This window comes from Notolabrus celidotus, chromosome 7 (genome assembly GCF_009762535.1).
Source record: "Notolabrus celidotus isolate fNotCel1 chromosome 7, fNotCel1.pri, whole genome shotgun sequence".
NCBI lineage: Eukaryota > Metazoa > Chordata > Actinopteri > Labriformes > Labridae > Notolabrus > Notolabrus celidotus.
Window position 1 is genome coordinate 4,504,218 of NC_048278.1, and position 17,584 is coordinate 4,521,801.

Genomic DNA, 17,584 nt, shown 5'->3' on the forward strand with positions numbered 1-17,584 from the left:
CCTGCTGCCACCAGGGGGCGCTATGAATGTGATTAAATATTACCATATGGATGTGTTCAGGCCTGGGGCCTCATGTACGGTGAGATTGGGTCAGATTGGAATATGCATGGCTGAGATAAATACAACTTCCTGTTTTCCTGTGTAATGGCAAAACACCCAACTTTGAGGCCCCTCAGACTTTTGTGAATTTTTCACTGTTCAGGTCTCTTCTACCTGCAATAACTTATTTCAAGTGTATCAGGCTTATCCCTTTGGGGTGATGTTCACCAGTGTTGCCAACACATCTCACTTACTGTTGCAACTTCTGCGAGGGGCTCGGCACCTAAAGCCCACTAGGGGGCACACATGAGACAATTTCTTACGCTCATGTCAGAAACCATTAAAATATCAAACTTTTTAGATTTTAGTCCCATTTAGACTGAAAATTGAGAGGAACTTTACAAATGAAGAAATATTTAGGAACCTTTGGATTATTACGGGGCTCTTGCAGCATTCTGAGCTAATAATACAACCAGAAATATAAACAAAGGACAGAACAACAACTACACAAAAACATCAAACAAACAATGAATAGAGTTTGTAAAGGCTTTAAAAATATTACACAAAATTCTCAGTGAAGGAAAGAATTGCTAATCAAATTTGTATTCAGCTAACAAACAACTGAAGCATTGTGTAGAGGGTCAGAGAGTGAATAAAACACCTGCATTAGATTGATCCCGCCTGTTGGATAGAAGTTACAGCTCAGACATCAGTATTATAACCCAGATGTTACATGGAAGGTGTCTTATAGTAAATACTCTATATCGTTCAAATAAAGAACAACGAGAGCACAAAGATGAATAAACAAAGCACAGAAAATGTATCTGATATGGAGTTTGATTGAGCATTTATTCTGTTCAGTCTTTAAGGTAAGTAAAAAAACAACAAAACAACAACTTGGTACCCTTCATCCCCTGGAGCCCATAGGTAAACTGATCTAGGTATATGATCTATCCAACAACATAACAGACAAATGAAATTCTATAACCCAAACAGGAGCAATGAAGCATCAGAGCCCTCCTTCCTACCTGGTACTAACGTGCTTTTAATGATCACAACACCAGAGGGCAGCACTGAGTGCAAGCCTTCACACTTTACATTAACATGTGTCTCCAGTGAACATGATAGGACAACAGGGTTGTTGTTGCTTCATGGAGGACATTGTTGACATTGGTGTGCTAATTAGTCTGAACTTATGAAGGCGTCCTCTCCTCTTGGGGAATATTGTTGAGGATGTCACTTGACCCTATGGACAATCCCCCCAAGACCACTTCCATATGTGGCCTGAGTGATCAGATCTAAATCAGAACCACCAAGATGTGTTTACACCCGTAGATCAGGCTGCCCTCGTGTGATCCGGTCACTGACACCACATGTTGATGCCAGGTGTAAAGGGCAGCAGAGAGACCCACATGTTCTCTTCAACAACATAGATGGTGAACACATCCTGATCAGACACAGTCCTACATTATGATTTTGTTAGTGTAGCAGATTCAATTTAATTACACTATGACAGCTGCACTCTACATGTTCCAGCCAGTGGTTCAACTACATTTTGCATGCATAAAGAAAGAGACACGAGACATGGACACACACCCCAAACACACCCCAAACCCAAAATATGAATAACTGCTCTGTAGTTTCAGACAGAGTGACAGCTCATTTGCAGAAGAAGAATTTCTCATTATTTTGTTTTCACATCATCTGTGGGTTTACCCCAAAAGCATCCTGCTGATCATCCTCTGTCAGGCTAGGTGTACATGGTCAGGTACAGCCACTGAAAGTCAAAGAAGACATTACAAACATGCTTCTTTGTCGGAGTACAAATGCAAATTAGATATTTTTTTATCTGCTCCTATTTCTAAAGACAAATCCAGCATTTTTCCAGCGCAATTTGTGTGGCCCCTTCTTGCGTAGCTGCCATTAATGAATGTTACAGCAGCATATAAAGTTAGATTAACGATGTCAGACAGCAGAGTATCTGATAAGGCTAACCTAACATTATTTAGATTTCGCATATCGGTCATTAGTAACAGCAGCCTAAATACATTTCACTTGATTAGCTTGCTAATTAGCAGAGCCGCGTTACATTTGGGACTATTTTTTTATTTCATGGAGAGGAACAACAAAGTGTTATGTACAAGTCACCAGGAAACGAAATCACTAAGAGCGCCTCTTCTGAGGAGTATCCTCTGTGCAGCCAGTTCTCATACAACCACAGGGAATCACAGGGGATACTGAATTAAGGAACCGTTTGTCACTGGGTGTCCCTGATGTCCTTTAGGAGTACAGTACAGTTACAGAGAGGGTGATGGGGAAAGTAGACAAACATTCACTTTCTATGACAGCTTGCATTAAAACATGCTGATGTTATAGAGACATCGCTGCAGTAATGGCACCGTGTTGACCCCTGGTAATTCATAAGATTCCAACAAAATATATAAATACAAAAAATATCAGCTTAGAAAATATTTGATTACCTCTTTTTGACGCAGAGTCAGAGCCGTCCTGTCCGACAACTGGCTGAAGATTTCTGTTGAGAAGGGCATTAAAGGTTATCATGGCAAAGAACAAAAATAAATAAAATGTAAAAACAAAGAATTATTAAGTGTAACGGTAAACAGGGGAAGGTCATATTTGTGAGTCACGTTATTTAAGAAGTTTTCTGTGTTGAAGGAGTTCACGATGGTGCATGTTTTTATTACATAAGCTGATGGACTTTTATTATTAACCAACACATTACATCAGTGTCATCAGTGCTACATGCTATCAGCAGGTATATTATATACAAACAATCTAAGCTGCATGTGTTAGCAACAATACAACTTATTCTCAAATATCCTGACTTGTTCTCGTGATATTTCTTCTGTATTCTTGTGATGTTTCGACTTTATTCCCACAATACCACAACTTTAAACTCTTAGGACTTCATGTCATTACAGTAAGCCTTTATTATTTTACTGCAACAACCCTGGTCCTGTTGTAGAATATCACCTAGTTTTAAAAACAATGATCAGAGACCAGATTTGATAACTGAACAGGCTGAATAAGAATACATTTTACAAGACTTTTAAAATAAAAGAATGCACTGTTTTCTGCTCACACCCGTTTTTTAAATGACTTACGATACATGCAGTCGAATCGAAGGATGAGACTGATGAAGTTCTCCAGCGTCATCTGTCCAGAGGAGGAGCCGTAACGCAGAGCCATCAGGTTCAGCATATCATCGCTGATGTTCTTTCCTGTGGGTCAGAAGATCAGAGTGGAGTTCATTACACCTTGACTTCTGACCTCCACACATGATCCATCCTGTGAGGCACGACTTCAATACCATCTAATACCAACAAAGCTTTGTTGAATTGTTTTGATACAATGACAGAGTATCTATCTATCTATCTATCTATCTATCTATCTATCTATCTATCTATCTATCTATCTATCTATCTATCTATCTATCTATCTATCTATCTCTCTATCTATCTATCCATCCATCCATCCATCCATCCATCCATCCATCCATCCAGCGCAGGGCTTTTCTTAGATGACCATTACCAACAAAGTCCCGAGGGAACTTGTCTCAGTTGGAATGACCAACTTAAGAAATCCCTGCTACCACTACTCAAAGGGATGATACTACCATAGCCATGGGGGGCCTCCTTATTTAGTGGCCCTTAAAGGAGTGGTTCAGGTTTTGAGGTGGCTGTATGATGTACTTAACAACACTAAGTGGATCAACCACAGGAGATGCTGGTTGGCTCCGACCCCTTTGGTTAAGAAAGCAGCCACAGAGCAGGGAAGGCTACCAACCTCTGCGGACGGTGTCAGCTCTACCATACACCTTAGCTGATGTTAACAGAGTGCTCACTCGTGTTTCTGCAGTGCTCTGAACAGCTGTTCATCTCTGCAGCTTCAAAAGTGAAAAAAATACAACCAGACTAAAAACTGGGTGACTCTGACCGAGACTATGATGTGCCGATTACTGAGGACACATGAGGACACTTTCATGAACGGGAGTCTACAGAGGAAGAAGAGACTCAACGGACCGAGATCCGGAGTTAACTGGTGGAGCAGGTGTGTACACTGTGAACCCATGAACCCAGAGAGCTCCTGCTGTCAGGACTTGGTACCAACAGGACTTCAGGACCTTTCTGAATCAGAGGATACCAGCGTCACTCACCATTCAGAGTTCAGCCTCACTGGATGACGCTGTTTTAAACACTTTCTTCACTTTTCAGAAGTTAGACTGAATTGAAGAGTGTCTTCAGGAGCTCAGAATAAAGCGTACATGACGCTCGTGTTTGGGTCAGAGTTTTTTTAAAATCAGTTAAACCATGAGGTAAGACTCGTCTGCAGAGGTTGGTGGTCTAGCCTCTGTTCTGGTTCTCTGGTTGGTTTCTCATCAAAGGGGCCAAGCTGATCAGGATCCACTGTGAGTGACGCACTCACTATTACATCTACCTCATACAACACTACCTAAAAAAGACCTATCCCTTTAAATTTACTCATCCTGTGGCAGATCATCTACTAATTACCTTGATCATATAGAAGGATGCTCAGTGAGGGAAGTCAAACTGACCTCCTCCAATCTAAGAGGCCTAGCTATACGGCACAAGGGAGGGCCAATCAGATTTCAGGAGAAGCTCATACCGCCCTCCACACACATCCCTGCTCAGAAAGATTTTCTTGACAAACTATTCTGTTTCCTCTTCTTAGCATTTGACTCTTTCACATAAATAATTTCCCACTTTGCCTCAGATGAGGTCAGGAGCAGACAACAGAAAGGGTTGGTCATCTACCTGACGCCATGAGAGCATTCCGAAGCTCGCTCAGTGAGAGGGTTCCTGTTTGGGACACATCGGTTCGGTAGAAAATGTCCTGGTTTAAAAGAAAACAGATGTTGAATACACAAACCATGGTCCTAAAAAAACACCATGATGATCTTTCATCAGGGTTCTCATCCTTCAGTGAACTTTGTTTTATTGAAACACCTTTTATACCGCCTTTGTTTGTTTTACCTTGTATGTGATGATCTTCTTCCACAAACGAACAAATTCCTCTCCATTCAGTTTTCCAGTGATTGACGTCTTTGTAACCTTCATTAAGGATTGTAAGCTGCACATGTCACGCCACATAGTATCTGACCTTTAAATCTTTCCCACGAGAGAGAAATCAACAAAAGGTCAGGCAGGCTGCGGCACGTCTACCTGTTACATGTTTTACGTAATCACATAAAGGGGGGAAAATTCCTCCTCTTGGAAATGACAGATGGAGGAAAGAAGAGAGCAAAACATTTCTACAAGTCAGCATTAAAACCAAATAAAAGGATACATCAAACAGAGCAACCATGCTGCGACAGGATTCAATGCTGAAGCCTCCAGTTTTCAAGTCTCCTGAATGACGACAGAGAAATGTAACACTATTGTGTGACACAGTGACTTTAAGTTTGACAAGCAGATAAGCTCTATTGTTAAAACAAGCTTCTTTCAGCTGAGACTATTAGCAAAAGTTATCTTCCCAGAAACAATTTCGAGAGTTATTCACACCTTTGTTACATCACGCTTAGATTATTGTAACTCTTTGTTTGTTGGTCTCGACCAGTCAGCATTGCGCCGTCTACAGGTCGTCCAAAATGCAGCCGCCCGCCTGCTGACTTGAAAGAAACGGCGGGATCACATCAGTCCTGTCCTTGCATCTGGTTGCCTGTGAACTTTAGAATCCAGTTCAAGGTTTGATTAATTGTTTTGAAGTGTTTAAATGGTCTTATTTATCAGACCTTGTAAAGCCTCACACAGTACTTCCCAAAGCTGTGGAACAGTCTACCTTTCCAGGTTAGAGCTGCACAGTCTGTTGAGCACTTTAAAACACTCCTGAAAACCCATCTTTTCTCCTTAGCGTTCAGTCCCAGCTAAACAAGAATCATTGGCTTTTTACTTTTTTACTCTTTTATTTCCTAAATTGAGCTCTTACTATTCTTTCATTGTTTTTATTTATTGTTATATTGTGTATGATTATATTGTATTTTAATATCTGTACAGCACTTTGGTCAACTGAGGTTGTTTTAAATGTGCTTTATAAATAAAGCTTGACTTGACTTGACTTGACTTGACACTATGTTTGGCCTTCACCTCCAGCACTGCACCTCTGATTAGGATGAGGCTTATTCCGGCTCATAGCCTGCAGGTTCAACAGTACAAACCTTTCAGGAGATTGTCATTCAGAACTCTCTGGAGCTGCTCAGCATCCACCTCTTCATACTGTAAGAGACACGAGAACAAGACTTATTCAGCTGGTTATTCGACTCATGGTTACCTTCATGTTGAGGGTACATAATATGGGGTGCGTTTGTAAAGTTGTGCACACTTGAAATAACAGCAACATTTCTCCACATTTAGCTCCAAAACGTCAGAAAAATGGGAAAAAAAGTCACTTTTTTCAATCACATTTAGAGCAATATTTGTGATCTTTTCACTTTTTTTTTGTTGTGACAAATATATTTAAGTTAAAATCACTATTACATCTAAATACTTGATATACATATAAGTAATAATATCTATAAATATACATTTTAAATGTAAATGTTAAATCTAAATGTTAAATGTTGCTCAGCGATCCTAGATATTTAACTAATGTGCAATTTCACACTGCCGCCCAGTTGAAATACCAAAATAAAAGCTGCATAAAGCGGGACAGATATCCCGACTGTCTGTCAGTGCTGACTCCTACAGGTTAGTAGCCGGACTAACTGCCAAATATAATGTGCACTGATTTAGCAGAAAATGCTAAAAAGGAAGTTTTGGAGGCCTTTAAGTGTTTCCACAAGTACTGACAGACTATTGTTGGAATATCTGTATTGCTTTATGAGGCTTTTATTTTGGTATCTCCTCCTAATTTGCATATTAGTTAAATATGTAGGATCGTAGAGCAACATTTAACACTTATGTTTAACATTTGATTTTGCAGTGATTTTTACTTTGAGACAAAATATTCACAAATATCACAAATCTTCCTCTAAATGTGATTTAAAAAAGATTTTAAAATGTATACTACATTTTTAAGATATTTTAGAGCCAAATGTGGAGAATTATTGCTGTTATTTTCAGTGTGAACAACTTTACAAGTGGCTCCACATAGTATAAAAGTATGCTGGGAGAACTATTTCAAGTCTGACCCAAAGATCGGTAACCTCACGTCACAGCTCGACATTCAGACCAAATAACTCCTCAGTTAAAGGAATGATTCACATCAGCACGCTGGCCTGGCACGAAGGCACAGAATCAGCTAAGCAGAAAGACAGGAAGCTGACCTTGTCGGAGAACTGACGGAACAAGGTTCTCTTTTTTTCATCATCTGCGCTGTTTTGGACCGGAGTGGGCTGCAAAAGACGGAGAGCTCTCAGATTAACAGGTTAACCAGGGTCACAGGCGTCATGATCTATAGATGTTCTCTAAACGGTGAATAATGTGAAACAACAGCAACGCTAATAATCATCAATCAGATGCTTGAAATACTCGCACACCTCTGTTACCATCTTTTCCATATGTTCGTGGTTGTGGCCTCCTGAATTTTCACTGAGGAGAAAGAGAAAACAAATAATGACACCACACGATCAGCGGCTTGTCTCGTGATGGAGATAACGGCATTACAATGACCCAGAGAAGACTAAGGCAATCAAGAGCCATACTTATGAGGAAGTGAATCCTATTATGAGGTAAGCTTATATTATATGATGAGATGGAAAGTTATAAAGTCAATAATATAAAATATGAATATATAAAAACTAAATATTACAGGGTGGAGGGTCATATCTGTGAGAGTAAAGTGAAGACTTTGTCTCTTACGGATTTGACTCTCATCAATGTTTTGACTTCCTCTTATAATAAACTTTTAACATCATTATTTTATTAATTAAAACAATTCCAATGAACATGTTTGACACCTGAGTATAACTCCATGATAAAACATAACTGCTCCTTTAGAAAAGAAAAAGAGGAAAAATCAACCTTTGAAGGCTGACCAGGAAGTAGTCAGTGACTTACTGGACGTGGGTCTCGGCTTTGGAGATGATGGTCAGGAGGAAGGATGCGGTCTCATTGGGACTGAAGGTGGATGGGACGATCAGGTATTCACCTGGCTCCAGAGCCACTAACTCCATCACCTCGCGCCCGTTCATGTATTTTTTGGATCCTGCCACAGCTTTGTTTCTGCTGAAGAAAGAGGCCGGGAACTTCCCGTCGTGGGCTTCATTCTGTAACACGGTACATATAGATAAGTGACGTCTGTGCAGGCCATGTCCGTTTCTTTAAGTTCTACACTGCGTAGCTCATATATTGTGTAGCTCGTATACTGCCTGTAAGGATTGTGCTTAAAATGTGACTTACTTCATCCATCACCTACGAAGAAAAAGGAGGAATAATGGATCAGAAAACAGAAGGGAGAGTTTCAGTTATATGCCAATATGAAACATGCATACAGTTTAAAGCAAATAAAAATCATGGAATTTCATAAAGTGATCAAAGGAATATATTTGTTTTAATGTAAATACAGTGAATACTTAGCACAGCAGACTTAGACAGGCTACCTCTGTCTTTGTTTTTTCATCAATTAAGCTATTTCATCAATGCTATTATTTATTTATTTATTTATTTATTTATTTATTTATTATAATTATCATTGCTATTTAAATTACTCATTATATAAATTGTATTATTACTAGTAATAATAATAATATTATTATCTATTTTAATAATAACGATAACATTTATGTTTTTTAACAATATCATTATTATTAATAGTAATAATATCATACATATTTACATTGCTGTTATTATTATCATTATTATTATTATTATTATTATTATTATTATTATTATTATTGATAATAATTTATTTATTTATTATTATTACTTTTTTCCTTACCTCAAATATAGAAAATCCAATGTGGAGGTTTTCAACCAGGCGTCTGTTTCTCTTGTCGGGCTTCTGCATGAGAGACACCAGCATGCTGTCCTCACCCTGTGTCTTAGAGCATCCACCAGCTACCTTCTCAACCTTCACCCGGTACTGTGGATTGGTCCAGAAGCTCGCTGACCGGTTAGAGAGGAAGTACAGTGAGAAGCAGGCTACAACGTGACAACAGATTCCATGTAAAAGTATTGATCAATAGGTCTGAGGGGTGTCCTCAGGTTGGCATGTTCTGACCGGTCATACCGGCCTTACCATCAGGGGGAACAAAACATCTGAGCACACCGGACCTGAACTGTCTGAAAAGTGCAGATGCTGTGGTATTAAGAAAGGGTCGGTGGACGTCAGTGAGTAAAGGGATTATCTCAGAATAACTGAGCACCTCGCTGACACTGAGAGGACATCTCACTCTTTAAGATAATAATAATAATACTTGTGTGTGACAGAGTAAGCTCTCTGAAGCTGCCTCCTCTCTCTGAGTCAGGGTTTCATCACACTGTGCAGCAGAGCAGCTTTTAATTAAAAACACATCCAAAAGTCAAGATCACAAAGAACATTTCTTTCCACTCATTTGTTTCCTGGATTAAGACACCAAATGTTGGTCTTTCTTTGGATTTTGCCGACTTCTAAAGTGTAAATAAATAAATAAATAACACAAGAGTTTAAAGAGCAGAGAGGAGAGAAGGCACAGTGTGAGAGCGCTCACACAGAGGGACACTTCAGAACTCTTAAATTATAGAGATGTTTCTTTTTACAGTCAACACCGTTAGAGACATTTGTGGGTGAATCAAGGAGTCCTGGAGGTACCGGGATTATTCAAGCATCCTCCCGCGGTGGTTCCTGCGACCCATCGTCCTTCATAAACGGACGTCTTCCAGTGGCATGAAGAGCTTGCGTCCAGGAAGTCCGGACACTTGCAGCAGATGTCGAGGTCAGAGTAGAACCTGCAGAAGTCTTCCAGAGTCATCCTGTTGACATCAGGGATAAATTTAGATTGTGTCGTTTCATAATCAGACTCGACTTCATTTGAGGGTTTACTGAATGAAACCCAAGTTTCATTTCAAACTTCCTTCGCTGCTGCTGCTGCTGCTGTATTTGATGTAAACTCCTTCTATTAAACATCTGTTCTGTCCTGATCGTAGTGTAAAGCTCTAACTGCACATTTTCACTGTACTGATGTTTTGGTTATTATTTTGTTTTGTTCATTCAACATGCTTACCAAAACTCTCCATCATCATCCACAGAGAGGCACTGTTGCCGATCCTGAGGGCTGATGGTTTGCCACAAAGAGGAGCTTCAGAGAAGAACAACCGGTGAAGAGAGAGGAAAGAGGATTCTCTTATTATAACAAGTCACACAAAGTTAGACAGGTCAAACATGGTACATGGGCTTAAAGATGTATGAGACACCTTCCACTCATGTCTGCATGATACAGGTTGTGTTATATGGCCGACTCTAATTTGTTAAAGTTCTTATCAAATCGAAGAGGCCCCCTTTATAACAGAAAGCTTGGACAAACCTCCAGATTTCTACTACCATATGAAAATGAATGAACAGGACTAATGGCCCTTTTCCACTACACAGTTCCAGCCCTACTCAACTCAACTCGGCTCGGTTTGGGTTTCTTTTCCACCACCCTGAGTACCGACTCACGGTGGGTGGGGTCATCATAAACACAGCTGCGCGATACTGCGTAAACGTAATTTTGAACGCGACACAACAATCACAAACAATGGAGGAGAGAGAAAGCGAGAGAGGAAAGCAAAAGAGTACTGATGTCGTTTATTTAAAAATGGTGGTGTTTGATTCCTGTGTTGGGCGTCGTGCTCATGTCTCTTCGGTGACGACATTCTCTGACCAATCAGTGGCCGGCAGTCCGGTGACGTCACCTTTTAGTATCGGCTCAGCTCGCTTGGAACCAGAGCAGAGCAGGTACAAAAAGCTGGTATCTGACACGAGGTACTGCGCCAGTGGAAACACAACACAAACCGAGTAGAGTCGAGTCAAGTCGAGTAGAGCAGGGCTAAGACGGGCCGGTGGAAAAGGGCCATAAGTTAGCTGAAAATCAAAGGACTGGCTCCCGATTGTGAAACGGTACGTCTACAGCATGTTGAGATTTCCTGTCAACAAGCTGGAAGTATGAAAACAGCCAAAACCAGAGACTTTGATTCAGTAAGAGGGACAAAGGTCTGATTAAACATGCTGAGTCATGTCTGCGCTGGCTTAAAAAACACAAAGAAGACACGCAGTATAACTCCTGAGGTCAGGCTTGAAGCACACAAATATATTTAAAGACAAACTGAAGAACGACAAGCAGCGAACGGACGATAGCTTCAGATACAAGCACGGTGGAGACATCATCTGCTCTAAGGACAGTGATGTTTCTAATAGGGTAAGAAAACATGTTAGTTATTGTTTATTTATCTACAGTGAAAAACAAGGTCATTGCTCAGGTTTATACTGTTCCTACATCCATTAATATATATGATTGCCTACAACTGACCCAAAGTCCTAACCCTGCCAGTTTAAATGAAAGAGGGTCCAGACCTCACCAGTTAACATCAGACTTTGTCTTCTTATATAATCTGTTTCAACTCTCCTTCAGTGTGTCTGTATGTTCAGTGTAATCACTATTTAATCACCATAAGAGCCAACGTGTACATAGAGATCCTCGGGCAGAGGTTTACCACGCGTTACAAATAGTATGGGAGGTAGAACCTTTAGTTATCAGACCCCTCTCCTTTGGAATCATCTACAGTCAGGGTCCGGGAAGCAGACACCCTCTCTACTTTTAAGAGTAGGCTTCAAACTTTCCTTTTTGATAAAGCTTATAGTTAGAGCTGGATCAGGCTTAGACCAGCTCTTAGTTATGCTGCTATAGGCTTAGACTGACACACTGGGATCCTGTCTTTCCCTCTCTCTCCTCTCTCTGCCTGTCTCTTACTTTAACTCTTCCTGTCCCATTAAAGTTACTAACCATAGACCTTTCTGGAGTCCCTGAGCTCCCTTGTCTCGTAGGTTCTCTGCCGTAGACAGCCTGCTGCTGTGCTAACCAGCGTCAGTGAAAGTCATTTGTCGGTGGTTCTTACCGATCACTCCAGTCTCCTTTCCATTCTCCTTGACCCCAGGGATTCCACAAGCGCACCAGTCTCACAGGTTTCCCTTGGCTAATCACCTGACCATCAAACATCAGAGAATATAAGTTATGACATTGAATGAGTTATTGTATAACATGTGCTGCAATGCCTTTAAAAAGTAATGTAGTTCTTCACCTGCTTCACGCCAGTGACAGCATAGGCGTGACCTTGGACCAGTCCATTCTGTAGGACAGTGTTTGCAGACGTCTCCTACGAGATTCAGACAGTATAAATTCATATTTTGAAAAATCCTCCACCACAAGTTTACAGAAACAGTATTTACATTTATTCACCAATGTCCTCATGGTTTGGAGACAGCAGATTTTATAAACAGTCAAGAAGAGTGCAGGCCTGCTCATCGTACCTAAAGTCTCTAAAAGTAGTATGGGAGGTAGAACCTTCAGTTACCAGGCCCCTCAACTTTGGAATCATCTACCATTCAGGGTCCGGGAGGCAGACACCCTCTCTTCTTTTAAGAGTAGGCTTCAAAATTTCCTTTTTGATAAAGCTTATAGTTAGAGCTGGATCAGGCTTGGACCAGCTCTTAGTTATGCTGCGATAGGCTTACAACCTATATCTAAGTGAGAGAGGGATGCACACATGGACAGCGCATATACGAAACAAAGACCTATCTGGCATAGCTCTTAATAACTCTCTGTTGTCGGTGAAGTGTAAGAAGTAGACTGCAGTCCCCACAGAGTCCAGCTGACCCTCATGAGCAAGTCCTTTGCAGGCTCAGAGCTTTCCTGCAAATAATACTTTCATGACAGGGGAAAGTTCTGTTTGTCTCTTAACTTCGTCTGTGGCCTCCACAGGTGTCGAGGGCGCAGAGGAGAGAGGACGGATCACGGCGCATACCGTCAATGACCGCAGGCGCCAAGATTAACTGGAACCATAAAACTACATTTTTGTTTTTATTTATTGTTTTATGTTGCAATAAAAACCTGAAGTGAATCTGAACCATCGTCATCACTGCTGACATGTCGGCCTGTGTGCGTGTGACTGCTGCTGTTAGCATGAAGCATAAAACTTTACTGCTAACGTGTAAATCTGTCACACATGACTCAGCGTCCAGTTTAACATGAGCTTATCTTTTTAATGAGACAATAACAGTTTTCAGTTTCCACATTTGATCTGTTGTCTTTACACTATTCTGATTAAATGTTCATTTTGAAATATTAACTTTCAATCTGCATGGACACAATCAGGAGTATGAAGTCCCATTTTGAAGACAAGTAATCAGATTTGGTAATCTTTAAAAGTCTGGATCAGGTTCATCCAAAAAAAACTGGGATTAAAGCGAGAAGAATAACTTGATCCTTGAGTTTCAAGTTTCAAACGTGGATTCTTTATTCTCAGATCTCTGTAATCCAGATTAAACCTTTGGAAGAACTGGGTCTAACCTGAAGCTTTTTGGTACTTTGCAGCAGTAATCATAGATTACTAATCATATATTAGTAATCATATCTACTGTCAGGGTTTGTCATAGAAGACCTTAACCCCCTTCTCATTATGTTGTCAAACTAAATTCCAGCTCTGGCAGGTGAGTTGTTAAACCTGTAATTACACACACGCAGCTCTGAGGACACAAAGAGGTTAAAACTATAGAAAGAACAGTAAAACAGAGAAGGTCATCGCCTTTCCCGCCTCTCTTTTACTGCTCAGAAAAGTAGACATAGTTGAAATCTGCACCTGTTCATGCCTCAGACTTATTGAGCCATAGCCAGGCATGCTGGAACTATTCCTGGAGGGTTTGGTATCAGACCAGTATCAGGTCTTGAGCTGGAACAATCAGGTGTTGTGTAACTTTCATGAGAAGAATCAAAAGTTCACAGAATTTAAAAGTTAGTGCTGGGTTACTCCGACATGGAACCAGACATGTGTGTCGATGTGAGTTAAGGCTGGGGGACTTTCCAACATGGACACAGACTTGTGTTTTGGCTCGTAACAATTCAAACCTCACAGGAAACTTTGGTGTGTGTGGAACTGTGAGGAGAGCCACAGGATTCTCTTTAAGGACATTAATGTTGCCAATGGACCAGGACGATGCCTAATACTGACCTGGTGTTCATGGAGACCAGCATGTAGCTAAGACCATCAGGCCAGAATCTGTCGTATGTTCGAGAATCAGCGTCAACACTTCTCCAGCCGTTCATTACAGGTATGAGCAGAGATACTGCAGCTACCTGCTTCCATCAGGACTGAGACTTCTCTCACACGTGTTTTACCTTTTAATGTTTCACGTTAACGCCCGACCCGAGAGTCACACTGTGCATTGACATGAACAGAACCAGCTCTGTGTGATTCATTTGGACTCACCCCCTGATGTGTACCACAACCCATCAGAGACTTTGCCTGACCGGCTCTGCACATCAGCTCCCACAGATTTGGAGGAGGTTCTGACAGCTGGAGACAGATGTGGACACCACCAGTGAAGTCCACCAGAGCCTCAGAGGGAGTTCCAGCGCTCATGTCGTCATAAGAACCACACACTCTGAAACGAGACGTTTTAAAGAGCGGAAAGATCATGAGTCTGAGTTTCAGGTGTTTCATGTGATGTGAAGGAAATAAATACTGTTCCTTACTTTGCATACGCCTTCTCAAGCAAAGCAGGCCAGAACTCGGTCGGGTCTTTGGAGTGAACAAAGATCAGCCTGCCATCAATTGTTGGTAGCTTGTCGTCAATAACAACATCCACCCATCTTCCAAATCTCCAGAACTGAGTTCATCAGAGAGGAGAGAAAAGGAGGCGTGTTACAGCACCACCAGACTCTGTGTGAAGAGTTTAAATCTCAGTGATTGTTGGGTTACCCTGAAGTGGAACAGCCCGCAGTAGTCGTCATCAAAACTTTGGTTAAGAGGAGCGATTTGTTCAAAGATAGCAGGCTGGAAAGTCAGCGCCCCGATGGATGCGAGGAGCCAGCAGTTTCCTGGTGAAAGTCGAATGGTTGGGTTTTCAGAAACGTGCAAACAAAGTACGATGAAGCATAAAGACCGGATTAAAGAAAACAAAGTTATAATATCATGAGATTCAAGAATATTCTGAGGATACTGTTCTAACAGAACAAAGTTAACTTTATCAGAATAGAGTCCTACTTTAATGAAATCATTCAGTGGTAATAATACAATCAATAAAGTCGATATCTTACCAACCATGCCTTGACCAAAGTCAAACCTGGATATGCCATCAACCGTAAAAAATGGATTGTTGACAAGTTTCTGAAAGAGAGAATAACAGACGATGGATTGAGTGTGTCAACAATTAATGGAGTATGATTTTCTATTACGTGGAACAAACATCATGTGGTCTCATATTTGGTTCAGCTATCAGGGAGGTGTTTGAAGTTTAAAGCATGTTTGGATGTGAATCAGCTGACTGAAGGTGTTGCTCACAGCGGAGACGTTCAGCTGGGGGCTGCAGCTGAGTGACAGGTCTCCACGAGCGCTTTTTTCTCCACCGCCTGACTGATTCTGACCCGGTTGTGCTCCCGGCTGACACCTGACCACGTTCACATGCTTATTTTTCTCAATAAGAAGGAGTAGACAGAAAACTGGACACTGTGAGTCTGAAATATGTTTCTGTTCAGTTCTCTTGTTGAAGTCTGAGCCTTCACTTTTATGACTGTATGTCTGCAGAGATTAGGAGCCTGCTCCCCACGTTGATATTCAGCATGTTTAACATTTTAATGCCTCAATACGATCCGTAGATATTCAATACTGTCAGTTATAAACATTGTCTCTCAGTTTTAGTAATCTTTGAGACTAACTTTGTTTTGTACAGTTTCTTGTTTTTTGAAAGTAAAACCTCCTCCTCCTGTGTGAGAGTCTGCTTCTGGGTCCTCCAACCTACCTTGTGTCAGATTATGTTTCATCAAAGTTTGAGTTTGGTCTCATCCTGACCCTTCCCCCCTCTGCTCTGCTCTGCTGTATGACAGTGATACAGGATAAATACGGTCACTTAATACACTCACCATCGGTCTCAGCCACTTAACTCGGACCAGGTCAGCAGGGCTGAGGATCCCTTCACCGATGGACCTCTTGTCGGGGGGGAACATGTCATCGATGTATCTGATGCGCCGGGCGAGACAGTACTGTTTCAGCTGCTCGTAGTCCTGGTTCAGGAACTTCTCAGGGTTCATGGGGGTCCCATATCCGTCTTTCTTACGACGTGCATTGATGATGTTCATACACACACCCGGGGCAGGCATTCTTTCACCGTCTGAACACTGAGCAGAAAAGAAGAAGAGAACAAACTTTACATCAGACGACGTTAGTTTCCAAAAAGGCAGAAGGTTTGAGAAGCTGTACACTCAGGAACGAAACGATACGCCTCTAAGGAAGCTGCTGCTTTCACTCACAGAAGATGTCTGCTTTATATAGCAGACTCTTCATTTAGTGATAAGCAGTCTGTATATAAGTTATTCATTCATAACGGTTTATTCTGTGGAAATCAGCCGAGGGGGGGCTGATTGCTCCCTTTCCCAGCAGCAGAGCAGTGCTGGTTCTCTGGAAGGCGTAGGTGTGGCTTTGCTGAGGAGAAAGGTGATCAGATGGTTACGGACACCTGCAGCCTGTTTGTGGATCAAAACAAAGAAATAAGAAAGTCGGAGAAGTGAACTGGAGCGGGCTGAGATGAAAGCAGCCTTCTTTGGCTCTGGAAACTCCTCACCTGATCTGAACTTCACCTAAAAAAAGTACTTTTTGATTATTGGCACTAGCATCCCCATTCCTCCCCTTCATCAGAAACCCGAGCTCTGCACTCACCCCTAAGGAGCAGGCTGGTGGTCCGCCTCTTGATGATTTCCATCACTACTGGCCCCCCAAACCACAAGTCCTGCTCACTTTCTCCCTCTGCTCTCTCTCTTCACACCGCTACACCCTTACTCTAACAAGCCTGCATCACAGAGAGCTTTCATTTCCTGACTATGGGCTTCATTTTGATGTAAAACTATTGTGTGACCTTGAAATCTATATTTCTTTTGTCCTGAATTTAAGTTACTGATTGATGAACTCTTTATTAACTTCCTTGTGTAGCGTTGTTTTTGTTCTGTTTTATTGACTGTCCCTGGCCTAAAGTCTTTTCCAAAGATGGACTTTGGGACTGTCTGGTGTCCAATTAATAAACCCTGACAATTTGAAGTGACAGTATACGCACAGGATTTCTGTCACACTACAATTCTTCATTAAAGCTGGGGTTGGTAGTCAGATTTAGATACACTTTTTGTTATGCTGGTTGAAATGATCTTTATGTCCCGATGGTAATCAACACATCATTACACTGGCTGCCCATTGCTTTTAGAATATATTTTAAGGTTTTACTCATCACTTTTAAAGCACTTCACAGCCTGGCCCCTGAATATATATGTGATCTGCTGTCACCGCACCAGCCCAGGCACAGCCTCAGATCCTCAGGCAGGAACCTTCTTAAAGTTCCCGCCACAAAGCTG

At 41.4% G+C, this 17,584-nt stretch overlaps 1 protein-coding gene and 1 long non-coding RNA gene across 5 annotated transcripts in view; one reads left to right on the top strand and one right to left on the bottom strand.

The window, feature by feature from the left end:
* Positions 1 to 571: 571 nt before the first annotated feature.
* Positions 572 to 17,584, bottom strand: part of LOC117815678 (calpain-1 catalytic subunit-like) — a 29,926-nt gene continuing 12,913 nt past the window's right edge. For 2 of the 3 annotated variants that reach the window (XM_034687537.1, XM_034687536.1), the window contains 21 exons: positions 16,109 to 16,363; positions 15,287 to 15,356; positions 14,949 to 15,067; positions 14,723 to 14,856; positions 14,457 to 14,631; positions 12,273 to 12,347; positions 12,090 to 12,175; positions 10,220 to 10,294; positions 9,808 to 9,968; positions 8,956 to 9,122; positions 8,418 to 8,429; positions 8,076 to 8,284; positions 7,556 to 7,607; positions 7,343 to 7,411; positions 6,236 to 6,293; positions 5,368 to 5,429; positions 5,055 to 5,123; positions 4,836 to 4,914; positions 3,165 to 3,281; positions 2,520 to 2,572; positions 572 to 1,816 (listed from right to left, as the gene is read on the bottom strand). In XM_034687537.1, the coding sequence (XP_034543428.1) occupies positions 1,790 to 1,816; positions 2,520 to 2,572; positions 3,165 to 3,281; positions 4,836 to 4,914; positions 5,055 to 5,123; positions 5,368 to 5,429; positions 6,236 to 6,293; positions 7,343 to 7,411; positions 7,556 to 7,607; positions 8,076 to 8,284; positions 8,418 to 8,429; positions 8,956 to 9,122; positions 9,808 to 9,968; positions 10,220 to 10,294; positions 12,090 to 12,175; positions 12,273 to 12,347; positions 14,457 to 14,631; positions 14,723 to 14,856; positions 14,949 to 15,067; positions 15,287 to 15,356; positions 16,109 to 16,345 (2,106 nt within the window). In that variant the 5' untranslated portion in view covers positions 16,346 to 16,363 and the 3' untranslated portion in view covers positions 572 to 1,789. Of the gene's footprint in view, positions 1,817 to 2,519; positions 2,573 to 3,164; positions 3,282 to 4,835; positions 4,915 to 5,054; positions 5,124 to 5,367; positions 5,430 to 6,235; positions 6,294 to 7,342; positions 7,412 to 7,555; positions 7,608 to 8,075; positions 8,285 to 8,417; positions 8,430 to 8,955; positions 9,123 to 9,807; positions 9,969 to 10,219; positions 10,295 to 12,089; positions 12,176 to 12,272; positions 12,348 to 14,456; positions 14,632 to 14,722; positions 14,857 to 14,948; positions 15,068 to 15,286; positions 15,357 to 16,108; positions 16,364 to 16,901; positions 16,970 to 17,584 lie in introns of those variants that run through there. The other variant, XM_034687538.1, reaches the window with a different exon arrangement.
* Positions 7,245 to 10,331, top strand: LOC117815696. Of its 2 annotated transcripts, XR_004631838.1 has the most exons (5): positions 7,304 to 7,747; positions 8,016 to 8,294; positions 8,967 to 9,096; positions 9,758 to 9,931; positions 10,245 to 10,331. It is a non-coding gene; the product is annotated as an uncharacterized LOC117815696 (long non-coding RNA). The 2 variants fall into 2 exon arrangements; XR_004631837.1 differs by having other exon boundaries at positions 7,245 to 7,747; positions 8,967 to 9,931.